This window comes from Diachasma alloeum, unplaced genomic scaffold, assembly GCF_001412515.2.
Source record: "Diachasma alloeum isolate Michigan unplaced genomic scaffold, Dall2.0 Dall_scaffold_00179, whole genome shotgun sequence".
Taxonomy (NCBI): Eukaryota; Metazoa; Arthropoda; class Insecta; order Hymenoptera; family Braconidae; genus Diachasma; species Diachasma alloeum.
Window position 1 is genome coordinate 4589563 of NW_021680345.1, and position 11719 is coordinate 4601281.

At 34.5% G+C, this 11719-nt stretch overlaps 3 protein-coding genes across 6 annotated transcripts in view; 1 reads left to right on the forward strand and 2 right to left on the reverse strand.

Annotated features, from left to right (window-relative positions):
* LOC107042465 (UTP--glucose-1-phosphate uridylyltransferase) overlaps window positions 1-5939 on the reverse strand; it is a 9922-nt gene extending 3983 nt beyond the window's left edge. The window contains exons 1-2 of one of the 3 annotated variants that reach the window (XM_015263519.2): window positions 5670-5939; window positions 270-506 (exon numbers count right to left, since the gene is read on the reverse strand). In XM_015263519.2, coding sequence (XP_015119005.1) covers window positions 270-506; window positions 5670-5693 — 261 coding nt within the window. In that variant the 5' untranslated portion in view covers window positions 5694-5939. Of the gene's footprint in view, window positions 1-269; window positions 507-1643; window positions 1851-5190; window positions 5407-5669 lie in introns of those variants that run through there. The other 2 variants (XM_015263529.2, XM_015263532.2) reach the window with 2 other exon arrangements.
* Window positions 5940-6006: 67 nt separating this feature from the next.
* LOC107042498 (probable trafficking protein particle complex subunit 2) lies at window positions 6007-8240 on the reverse strand. Its single transcript, XM_015263561.2, has 3 exons — window positions 7998-8240; window positions 7116-7349; window positions 6007-6171 (listed from the first exon to the last, which is right to left on the reverse strand). The coding sequence occupies exons 1-3, from the start codon at window positions 8085-8087 to the stop codon at window positions 6073-6075; spliced, it is 423 nt and encodes a 140-aa protein (XP_015119047.1). The 5' UTR covers window positions 8088-8240; the 3' UTR covers window positions 6007-6072.
* LOC107042486 (mortality factor 4-like protein 1) lies at window positions 8004-11708 on the forward strand. 2 transcript variants are annotated; one of them, XM_015263546.2, is made up of 6 exons: window positions 8004-8395; window positions 8468-8585; window positions 9250-9555; window positions 9902-10120; window positions 10206-10378; window positions 11209-11708. In XM_015263546.2, exons 1-6 carry the CDS (start codon window positions 8368-8370, stop codon window positions 11376-11378), a joined length of 1014 nt encoding a protein of 337 aa, XP_015119032.1. In that variant the 5' UTR covers window positions 8004-8367; the 3' UTR covers window positions 11379-11708. The 2 variants fall into 2 exon arrangements, with proteins under 2 accessions (XP_015119032.1, XP_015119040.1); XM_015263554.2 differs by having other exon boundaries at window positions 9905-10120.
* The last annotated feature ends 11 nt before the right edge of the window (window positions 11709-11719 follow it).

Sequence of the window (11719 nt, forward strand, 5' to 3'; positions counted from 1 at the left end):
CGAAGAGAACAGAATGTTATTTTTATTTTTTAATCTAGCGAGAATTTCATGTTGAAAAATCGATGAATTTTTTTTAGATTCATCTCCTTCATGAATTTTATTATATTTTATTTTATATTCATGTTCAATTTATATTCATTATTTATGATGAGTGTGAATTATGCATAAATAAGAAATTAGGAAACAGTAATGAAAATAAAAATACAATGCTTCCGTTTGGAAGGAATAAATTTAATAAAGAAAACGGAATTTTTATAAGAGAGACTTACTGCATCTTCGGGAAGCTTTTGGATCTGCTCCCAATTGACTGAGGGTCCCGAATCCTGAAGGAACCTTTGAAACAGTTTGGTGAAGCCCTCGAACTCATCGTGAAAGCGCTGGCGAAGATGTGGGGGAGCTGTGTTCTCCAGTTTCTGCAACTCCGCGGCCAGTTCATTCTCGGCGTCTCTTTTCGTTCTCTCGCGGAAGGCCTGGGTGTCTGAGGGCGAGCGAGCGTGCCCTCTTGACTGTAATTAATTTCAAAATGCTAGATTGTTTGATTTTTTAATGAAAACAGAAGAAAAGTGGAGTGCACAAAAATAGAAAATTCAGGTATGAAAAATTCCTATAGAAAAAGTTTTATAGACAGATGACATTTGCCTGATTTTTTTTTCTGTAGAATAATTTCTATTGGAAATTTCTGCTCCTCATCTGCGCGTTTTTTATAGAAATGTTCATTGGGTTATATATTATTTTGGTATATTCTATAGAAAAAATTAATAGCAGTCGATTTTTATTGACAGCTTGTCTTATCGAGATATTTTCTATTCTTCGACTCAAATTTTCCAAGTTTTGTTGCATCTTTTTTTTAATAAGAAACAGTTTGAAAAATTAATATCGAAGAATTCCTGTTGGAAATGTCTCATAGAAAAAGTTGTGGGGAAATATAAAATTCTACTGATTTCGCTATAAAACAGTTTCTATTAAAAATTTCTATAGAAATTCCTCGGCTTAAATTTTCTCGTTTACTCTTCGATTTTTTCAATGGAAAGAGAAGAAAAATAGAGCCGAAAAAATTATTAAATTCATGTCGAAGAACTCCTATAGAAAAGAGTTGTATAGAAAGATGAAATCCCATTGATTTTTTCTCCAAAATAATTGCATTTGACATTTTCAAAAAAAAAACGTGCAGTAAAGCTGCGAAATTCTCGTAAACAAGTAAAATTTCCCGCAGAACTTCAATGTTCGAAATCCCCTAGAATTTTCTATAGAATTCGGTAGGTTTCTCCACGAAATATTTCCGTGGCTTTCGCAATGTATTTCAGATTCCCCGCTAATAATCAAGCGGATTGGCGCGAAAAACCGTACGTTTTTTCCTCCATACGAGAAGTTATCTCTATAAATAGTATCACGTACACAATCAGTTACACAACACTTGAAAATTACCACCATCTGAAGAATTCCCGCGTCACGCTTACAAATCATTATCCCCAACAACAACTACATCCTCAAACTATCAAAAATTTCCACAGCCATTGAAATTCCCAACGAAGGAATGTCCCCACTGATCCAACATTCGACACAATTCAAATTCCAAACTGACTAAGTATTCGGCACGAAGACTAGAAATAGAAAGGTTCCAGCGAGAGCTGGTGTTTACTCACACGAAATAAATATTCCATGTTCGGAGGAGTTGGAGTTAATCAAACAGGGAAGGGACGAGTAAATAAATATTGACAGATAAAAATTCAAACGTGACGGGTAAAAATGATAAAAACAGAACGGGGAAAACTAAACGTGCGCACGGGTCGAGACTCTGGATTGCTCTGATACCAGCGACTCATCGAAGTGACAATGAAGCAGGCCTCGAGTGCATTATGTATGAGTTCGTTATCACTCATCCAGTATCAGTCGAGTTTTTGAGGTCTCTCAAATTTTCCGAGGCGCATAGATACGCGCCAAACGCTCGTTATTGAAATAGTGGGAATAATTTATTCGGAAATTAAGGGGGATTCTAGCAGTGATTGATACGTCTGACGGACGTTATTGTGATGGAGTTGTCGGGAGGTATTTGTAATGCGTCGTGAGGAATTCACTCGATTATGTCATGAGATCACCGGGCGCGAACATATTTAATAGAAAAACCTAGCGAATTAGTTTTTGGCTGATTCTAGAGAAAAAGTCGAAAGAATTCAATTTTTCTATATAACTATTCTATATAATTCCCTTCAGATATTTTCTATAGAATTTCCTCGACTTGAATTTTCTATTTTTTTCATTTTATTTTTATTTTCCCCCAACGAGAAAATGTAACAAAGAAACTTGGAGAGTTTGAGCCGACGAAATTCTATAGAAAATATCTCAATAGAATAAATTGTACAGAAACATCGAATTCTTTTCACTTTTTCTATAGGGGAGAGTGGGGTAAAATGAAACAGTCAAAAAAACGATCGTTTGACACAATTCAGAATAATAATTTTTTTCAATTAATCCACTGACAAAATCATCGGCCGTCAAAACTTCTCAATAATTTTCCATTCTACCGAATGGAAAATTGTTATTCTCATCAGTACTCCCAAGAATTTAAAAAAAATTGTCAAATGTTATGTATAATACTTCACAAGAAATTCCTGACTCGATTATGTCATGAGATCACCGGGCGCGAACAAATTTAATAGAAAAATCTAGCGAATTCGCTGGAAAATTCGATTGACGTTCTATTAGTTTTTGGCTGATTCTAGAGAAAAAGTCAAAAGAATTCGATTTTTCTATGTAACTTATTCCCCTCAGATATTTTCTATGGAATTTCCTCGGCTTGAATTTTCTGTTTTTTTCATTTTATTTTTATTTTCTTCCCATCGAGAAAATCTAACAAAAAAACTTGGAGAATTTGAGCCGACGAAACTATAGAAAATATCTCAATTGAATAAATTGTATCGAAACATCGAATTCTTTTCACTTTTTTTATAGGGGAGAGTGGGGCAAAATGAAACAGTCAAAAAAACGATTGTTTAACGCAATTCAAGCAAAAAAAAAATTTTTTTTGCTAAATATTTTTTTCTTGTTAAATTTTTTATTCCCGGGAGTACTGATAAGAATAATATTTTTTTTTTCAATTAATCCATTGAAAAAATCATCGGCCGTCAAAACTTCTCAATAATTTTCCATTCTACCGAATGGAAAATTATTATTCTCATCAGTACTCCCAAGAATTTAAAAAAATTGTCAAAAGTTATGTATAATACTTCACAAGAAATTCTTGACTCGCTGATGTCAGGAGGATCAACGGGGATTGGGAATTCAATTGATCCGTTGGGAAAGAATTTCCTTTGTTTTTGTGCTTTGAAATCTGTTGGTAGTCTCTTCGTGTCAAGGTCTTATTCGTTATCACTCGAATGAACTGGCCAACAAAAATGTGAGACGATCACGCTGGCATGCGAGATAATAGTGATCTTTTCATCCAGCAATCACTTTTATTACATGACATTCATTTTTTGTAGAGGCGATTGTGAGGAATTGTGAGCTTCTTCTATTGCGGAGAGGATTTGATAGATGTAGGAGGGGCGAAAGTGTTCCATCTGGATGAGATTAACTCTCATGCATCGAACAAGACCATAGAAAATTCTAATAGAATTTGACCAATTTTTTTGCCGATTTTTTTTCCAAATTCGACTTCAGAACAATTGCAACTTCTCTTTTTCCATTTCCCTGGGCTCTTATGTATTTTTTTATTTGAATGGATGAAACTTTTCAGTTGAAAAAACTCCGCAGATTCCGATTTTCGGTTAGAGGAATTTTCGTAGAGAAAAACAGAAGTTTTTGTTCAAAAAAATCAAGAGCTTTCGATTCCGATTTTCCTAGACAATGCATTAAAAAATATTGGGACAGTCTTCCTGCGGCTATGGACCTCTGATAACTGATGATAAATTCATGTGAATCCACAGATAACAAATGTAGAGGAAAGAAATAACGATAATGACGGATTTCTACCAGAGGGGGAAGCTCCAGAGGCTTTGGAAAATCAGTTGAATGTCAATAACTCCCAGAATTTCTGATGAAAATCGATAATCCTGTTTGTGAAAAGACACTCTTTCTTTTCTATAATGCGTCCAGACGTGTTTCTTTCACAGATATTTCACAGTTACGATTATTATTAGAAGAATGAGAAAGAGTTCAGAATATTTTTTAGTTATTTCGGACTTTGAATGTATCGTAATCTCTTTTTATCAGGGATTATGATAATTTATGGAGGAGAAAAAGAAAGTCCAAAGGTTCTGCATCCGTGAAAATTCAGTCTTCTATTGGAACAGTTGGTAATTATGTATCGGAGAATTATGTATTTGAAAATATCTCAGAATTGTATAGAAAAATCGAATTCTTTTGACTTTTTCTGTAGAATATTTGCTATTGAACATTTCAATTCAAACGGCCAAAAATCAATAGAAAGTTCAACAGAAATTCAACACAGTAAAAACGAATGTTTGAATTTCACACACCTTTTGTAGACATTTTTCAGACGTCTGAAATTCAGGCACATTTTCATTTTACTGAGACTTTTTTTATTGTCTGAAAAATGTCTACGAAAGGTGTGTGAAATTCAAACATTCGTTTTTGCTGTGAATAGAATTGTAATAGTGGTAAAGTGTATGATTTTACCCATTACGTTCTATTTTTATTTCTATTTTTAGAGTCTTCTAGTAGATGAATTATCAATTTGAACATAAATTTCATGAGAGCTCGTGTATAAGGAAAAATTTGTTTATTCATTTCTGCCGAGACTATTGCGATTAATTTTTTTTAAGTTAGAAAAGTTAGCTTTATATGTTCTGCTGTTAGCCGAAAAAATTACGGAATTTTCATTGACACTGCCAAACGTCCTTGAATTTTTTCATCCACTCAAATCATCCCCAGAATTCACGTTCAAAGTCAGACATTTCGGAGCAGAATGAATGATCTTCACAAAAAAATGGAGAGGTTAAGGGGTTGTTCATCCCCATCTTCATGTTTCAGTACCTCAACAGCATTGGAATTCCCTTTTTTATGGGATTAACTTTGTCAATCGACCTTCTGCCCCACCACAGGTGCAAGTACTTCCCCAACAGTTCAAAACAATTGAACGAACTGTCAACGCTTTCGCAATTTTTTACAGTTAATTGGAGCAACGAAAACTGAACTCGAATTGAATTATTCTACTTTAACAGGAATCTTCACCTTTCTATCGTCGACAGTCAGCATCTGCTCGTTGAATTGATACTTAGGGTCCTGAGTTTTATACGTTCTACTGTCGTAAAAATTGCAGAATTTTCCTTGACCACGAAAAAAAACACCGACAATTTACCGGCACTGCCTAAACATCCTTAAATTTTTTCATCCACTCAAATCATCCCCAGAATTCACGTTCAAAGTCAGACATTTCGGAGCAGAATGAATGATCTTCACAAAAAAATGGAGAGGTTAAGGGGTTGTTCATCCCCATCTTCATGTTTCAGTACCTCAACAGCATTGGAATTCCCTTTTTTATGGGATTAACTTTGTCAATCGACCTTCTGCCCCACCACAGGTGCAAGTACTTCCCCAACAGTTCAAAACAATTCAACGAACTGTCAACGCTTTCGCGATTTTTTACAGTTAATTGGAGCAACGAAAACTGAACTCGAATTGAATTATTCTACTTTAACAGGAATCTTCACCTTTCTATCGTCGACAGTCAGCATCTGCTCGTTGAATTGATACTTAGGGTCCTGAGTTGCCACGCAGCTGCACACACCTGTGTCCTGCCTCCTCACTGAGACCACTCGACCTCTAATTTCGGTGAAGGTCAGAGCATCTTTCGGCGCTGAAACGCCTCATACTCATTCGGCATTCAAATTCTGAGGACTATTATTAGATGTTTTTGTCTATTTTCGAGGGCACGTAGGACTAGATTCGAGTTAAATTCGTTCAACTCCGTGGGTCGTACACTTGGCAGGGTGGAGTTGTTGGTGCGGCTGTCACAAGATGTCGCAGAAGTAAAGAACATTGCGAAAATTCAATTCAACATTTTATTATTTGTTTATTTATTTTTTTGTACAGATCATTGGAGATTTTGGTGGGCTAGGAGGTCAGGTATTTTCTGCCGTACAACTGGGCTTTTTTCTCGAATCCCGTCGAGTTTATTGGAGAGTTTATCTTGTAGAATGGATTCATTGAATACTGCAAACAGAAGATTAACAGATCGTTAATTAATTTTATAATGAGAATTGAAAACAAATCGTGGATTTACTTCGTTGAGTTTTTAATAATAAATAATAGGGTCCTCATTTAATATTCATTAAATGTTCGGGTGAACGAAGTGGAGAATCAATCAGAATGTTCTTAAATTTTTTTACAATTGAGTTTGGATTCAGTAATTGAGAGTTTGTTTTCTAAAAAAATAACTGAAGTTTGGAAAGTGGGGATTGAGAGGTCCTGTCGAATTTTATCATTCTCTGTATACAAATGGCAAATTTTTTAATCTATTTTTTTTAAGAACAAAATAGAAGATGCTGAGGAAAATTCTCATAGAAATTTCTACTAAATTCTGAAATAAAGTTTATCTTGTGGAATACATAATTGAGGGTTAAAAATAGGAAATTTGTAGATTAGTAGAGGGAGAGTGGGGTAAAACGGACGCTTTAGACTTTTTTTAAATTAGTCATAACTCAGAAACAAATTGATCAATTGAGCTCGTCACAATGGAAAAGAATTGTTCTTTGTATTAAAAAAAATGTATTAAATTTTATCAACATTTCAACCCCTCATTAGCATTTTAAAAAAAGTCAAAAGTGTCCGTTTTACCCCAACTTCCCCTATCTAATTTGTTTTTATTTTATCGGCAAGAATAAAAACAGGACAAATCAGTCAATTCACTTTGTTTCAGTTTTCTATAAATATCCTGGTCAGTGAATATTCATAAAGACATAGCTGATTTTGTGAAAACAATTCATTGAATTTTGGGTTCACTGGGAAATGAACAAATAGCAAACTGAAATTGTGAATTAATCTATTCTTCAAACTAAAATACAGATTATCAATCAATTTGGTTTCACCTTTTGGGGAATAGCTCCTTTGCATCCTAGATTCCCCCAAAGTACCATCAGAACATTAATAACAGTTACCTTTATGTAAGTCTCGTACATCTCGTTGAAAAAGTTCTTGATCCCATCCTCATTCTTCGCATCGTGAACCATGAGGAATCTAATTTGCGTAGCAGTGACGAATGCACTGACGAACCATTGATTGAACTTGTCGATCACTTTCAAATGCATATTCGTGGTTTTCCACTTGTGCTCGTCCACCAGATCGAGGGCGGCGTGGGCTATGAACTGATTCAGGTGGGCATGATCCTCTTTCTGGAGTGAAAACAATAAAATACATGAATGCAAAACTTCGGAAATTCATGGCCGGACAAACGGACACTTGACTTTTTTTCAAATGTTAATGAGGGGTTGAAATGTTGATGAAATTTAATTTTTTTTTCAATACAAAGAACAATTCTTTCCCTTTGTGACGAGCCTAAACTGAGCTCATCTGATAAATTTGTTTCTGAGTTATGAATAATTAAAAAAAAAAGTCTAATGTCCATTTTACCCCACCCTCCCCTATAATAAAAAAAAATTATATAAAAAAAATAATAATAAAAAAAATTATATAGGAGAGGGTGGGGTAAAATGGACACTTTAGACCTTTTTTAAATTATTCATAACTCAGAAACAAATTTATCAATTGAGCTCAGTTTAGGCTCGTCACAAAGGGAAATAATTGTTCTTGGTATTGAAAAAAAAAGAAATTAAATTTCATCAACATTTCAACCCCTCATTAACATTTGAAAAAAAGTCAAGTGTCCGTTTTACCCAAACGTTCCCTAACTAATTATATACTATTCTTATAGAATTGATGAAAAAAAAAATTATAATAGAACTTCAATAGAATTCTCATAGAGTTTCAACAGCATAAATGTTTTAAAGAATTGACAAATGCTTAGGTTTATGTTTATTTACCTTAGTGTCTTTACTGGACCCACTGAACTCAATCTCAAAGAGTGGATTGTCCTCAGTCCCCACAATGACAAAATAATAGCTAGCAGACATTCTTGTTGTGTAATGAGAATTGAACGAAACGGAATGTCAAATTCTCATTGTTTAACTGTCAATTCTGTTGGTTGACACTTGACAGATGATCTCTGAAAACACTCACAACACCCCCACTCATTTCTACGAACCCTCTGAAGTCAGCTGGAAGTTAACCTCAAACTCTCGAGTGATTCGCTCTTGGGACGAGACGCTTTTTACCGGAATAACACTCCCACATAAACAATAAGACACCCAACAAATCGAGTAATAATCAACGAGTAAACTGTCGACTCAAGGAATGCCAATGAAGTGTAAATTCACAGAAGGTAAATCAAACGACAAATTCATCGGGGAAAACTCTCTGGAGCTGATAATGATTTCTTTCATGGTGTAAACAGGTGAAAAGGTGCTTTGTTTCCATGGACCACTGATCTACGAGGCTAAGTGCTTGAAATCATCGGTGTCTAAGGAGAAGCAGGTCAAGTATTTCATACATTATGCGGGGTGGAACAAAAAGTGAGTATTTTTATCGTAAATTAATTCGTTTTGAATATAACCTCTCACAAAAATTTGTGGACTGCAGAGCAAAATTTAATCCTTTTCATCTTCAATCGTCAATAGCTCAAGAACTGCTGAGTGAAATTCCTCAATTTCCCCTTCATTTTCTAGGATTTTTTATCATCTTCAAAATGAGATCTGACTCATACAAATCGTATTATTCGGTCCAGAGCTATTAATCTTTGAAGACAATTCGTTTTAAACAAAACCAAGAACAAAATTTAATCTTTTTCATTTTCAATCGTTAATGACTCACCAACTGCTGAGTGAAATTCCTCAATTTCTCTTTCATTTTCTAGGATTTTTTATCATCTTCAACATGAGATCTGACTCATACGAATCGTATTATTTGGTCTAGAGCTATTAATCTTTGAAGACAATTCGTTTTAAACAAAACCAAGAACAAAATTTAATCTTTTATTTTCAATCGTCAATCACTCAAGAACCGCTGAGTGAAATTCCTCAATTTTTCCTTCATTGTCAAGAATTTTCATTAATCTTCAAAATGAGATCAGACTCATTCAAATCGTATCACTTATTCCACAGATATTAACGATTGATCTGTACCCCTCTACTCCCCCCTAAACTTTACGAAAACAACAACTCGAGCTTGTGGTTTCAGTTGGGACGAATGGGTGCCTGAGAGTCGCGTCCTCAAGTACAACGAGGCGAATGTCCAGAAGCAGAAGGAGGTGCAGAGGGCCCACGACGCCCAGCAGTCGACCCAGAAGGGGAAGAAGGGGACGTCGGTGGTGAAGACCACAGGGAGAAAGAGTGATGTCGTTAAGGATAAAGGTTCAGAGAGCAGGGCAAGTACACCAGTACCTGGTAGTGATAAAGTGTCTACGAGGGTCAATAAGAACAGCAGTGGCTCTGTCACTCCCTCTTCACATGATTCCTCTTCTGACGCTCCCAGGAAGAAACGAAGGTGATTATTAAATTAATTTCTTGAATTCACTTCTTCTAAAAATAATAACATTCTCTTTTTCCTGAATTATTTATCCCATTATTATTTTCCATTGTTTTCCATTTTATTCCACTTATTTCTTTACATTTTTTCCAACATTTATTCTATCTTATTATCATTTTTTGCTAGCAAAATTATTTTTTAGTATTATTTTTCACTAGCAAATGTCATTTGACCTTGATGAGAAATCCTCCTTCGATTTTATCAACAGAATTGAGATAATTAGAAGCTGTTGTTGTTATTTTATCCCTCTGGTTGCAATAAAAATATCACATGATTTTTAAAACGAGATTTTTTATTTTTACAGCAGAATCGACCCCTCAGTGGAGACTGAGGAGCAGTTCCTGACGAAAGTTGAAGTGAAAGTGAAACTCCCTGACGAGCTGAAGCCCTGGCTAGTTGACGACTGGGACGCTATCAGTCGACAGAGGAAGTTGGTGACAATACCTGCCAGACACACTGTCGACCAGATCCTCGATGATTACGTGAAGTTCAAGACCTCTAGCAAGACTAATACTCCCAACAAGTACATTGATTAATCCCTGTAGAGGGGAATCATGAAGTGGACGCATTTTTTCGTGTTTTATTGCTGTTAATTCTTTTGTTTGCAGAGAGAGTGCAGTTCTGGAAGTTACAAAGGGTCTTCGAGAGTACTTCAATGTTATGCTGGGAACACAGTTGCTATACAGGTGGGAGAGACAGCAGTATGGGGAAATTATGTCTGAGAAACCAAACACGGCACCCAGTCAAATTTATGGGGCTTCGCATTTACTTCGATTGTTTGGTAATTATTATTTTATTTTATTCCAATTTTTTGTTAGTTGAGGCATGAGATAAGTTCATGCACTAAAACAGAATGGACAGACGTTCATATTGGATGAAATAAAAAACCAATTCTATTTATGATTTCTAAAAAATTATCGCAAAATACAGTTTTCATCGAATAATGGGCATGAAATCGGTTTTGATAATTTTATTGCTAGTTGAATTAGTCTAAAATTGAACGAAAAAATTTTCACTCGATAAATGTATTAAATTGTCTAATATTAATATCACATAATTGGCATTTTATTTTTTTTATTAAGATTAAAGTGGATAAATTGTAAATTTACTTGAATTTAGTAGTATTATTCATTAGTTAATTACATTGTCCACTTGATGAATATTGTGACTGTTTCATTAATTTCAAAGAATTATATTATTCCAATTTGTTGTTAGTTGATGCGTGAGATAAGTTCATGCACTGAAAGAGAATGGGCAGACGCTCATATTGGATAAAATAAAAATCCAATTCTACTTATGATTATTCTAAAAAATTATTGCAAAATACAGTTTTCGTCAAATAATGGGGACGAAAACTGTTATGATAATTTTATTGCTAGTTGAACTTCCAAAATTGAGCGAAAAAATTTTCACTAAATACATTTATTAAATTTTCTAATATTAATATCACATGATTAGTATTTTTTTTTATTAATATAAAAATGAATAAATTGTGAATTTACTTGAACTCAATAATATTATTCATTAGCTGATTACATTGCCCACTTGATGAATATTGCAACTGTTTCATTAATTTCAAAGAATGGAATTTCATATTGTTTTTTTTTCTAGTTAAACTTGGAAATATGTTGTCATACACACCACTAGACGAGAGGAGCATTCAACTGCTGCTGTCACACATCCACGACTTCCTCAGGTATCTCCACAAAAACAGTAGCGATTTATTCAGCCTCCAGGACTACGGAGCAGCCCCACCCGAATACCATCGTAAATGTGGATAAACAAACGATAAATTCAACATCTCCGTAATTTTCGCATACGCCGATCACTCGTAAATACCAATCGAGAATTTTATCCCCTTTTTTCCGTTGAATCGTTGACTCCAGTGACGCCTAGAATATGTAGAGAAGCTAAGAATTTTTATTTCCATGAGCAGATGATAATTTCTCTTTGACAATTCCTTTTTTTTTTCCTTTTTCAAATGTTTGACGATTAAAATTTCAGTCTCGTAAAGTATAATGTCAATTTACAGTGTTTGGCATTCTGTGTCCAAATTACTTCGTTCTATTTTGTACATAATTTTGGAAAATACAAAAATACTGCGAATCTCAGTTGTTCCATT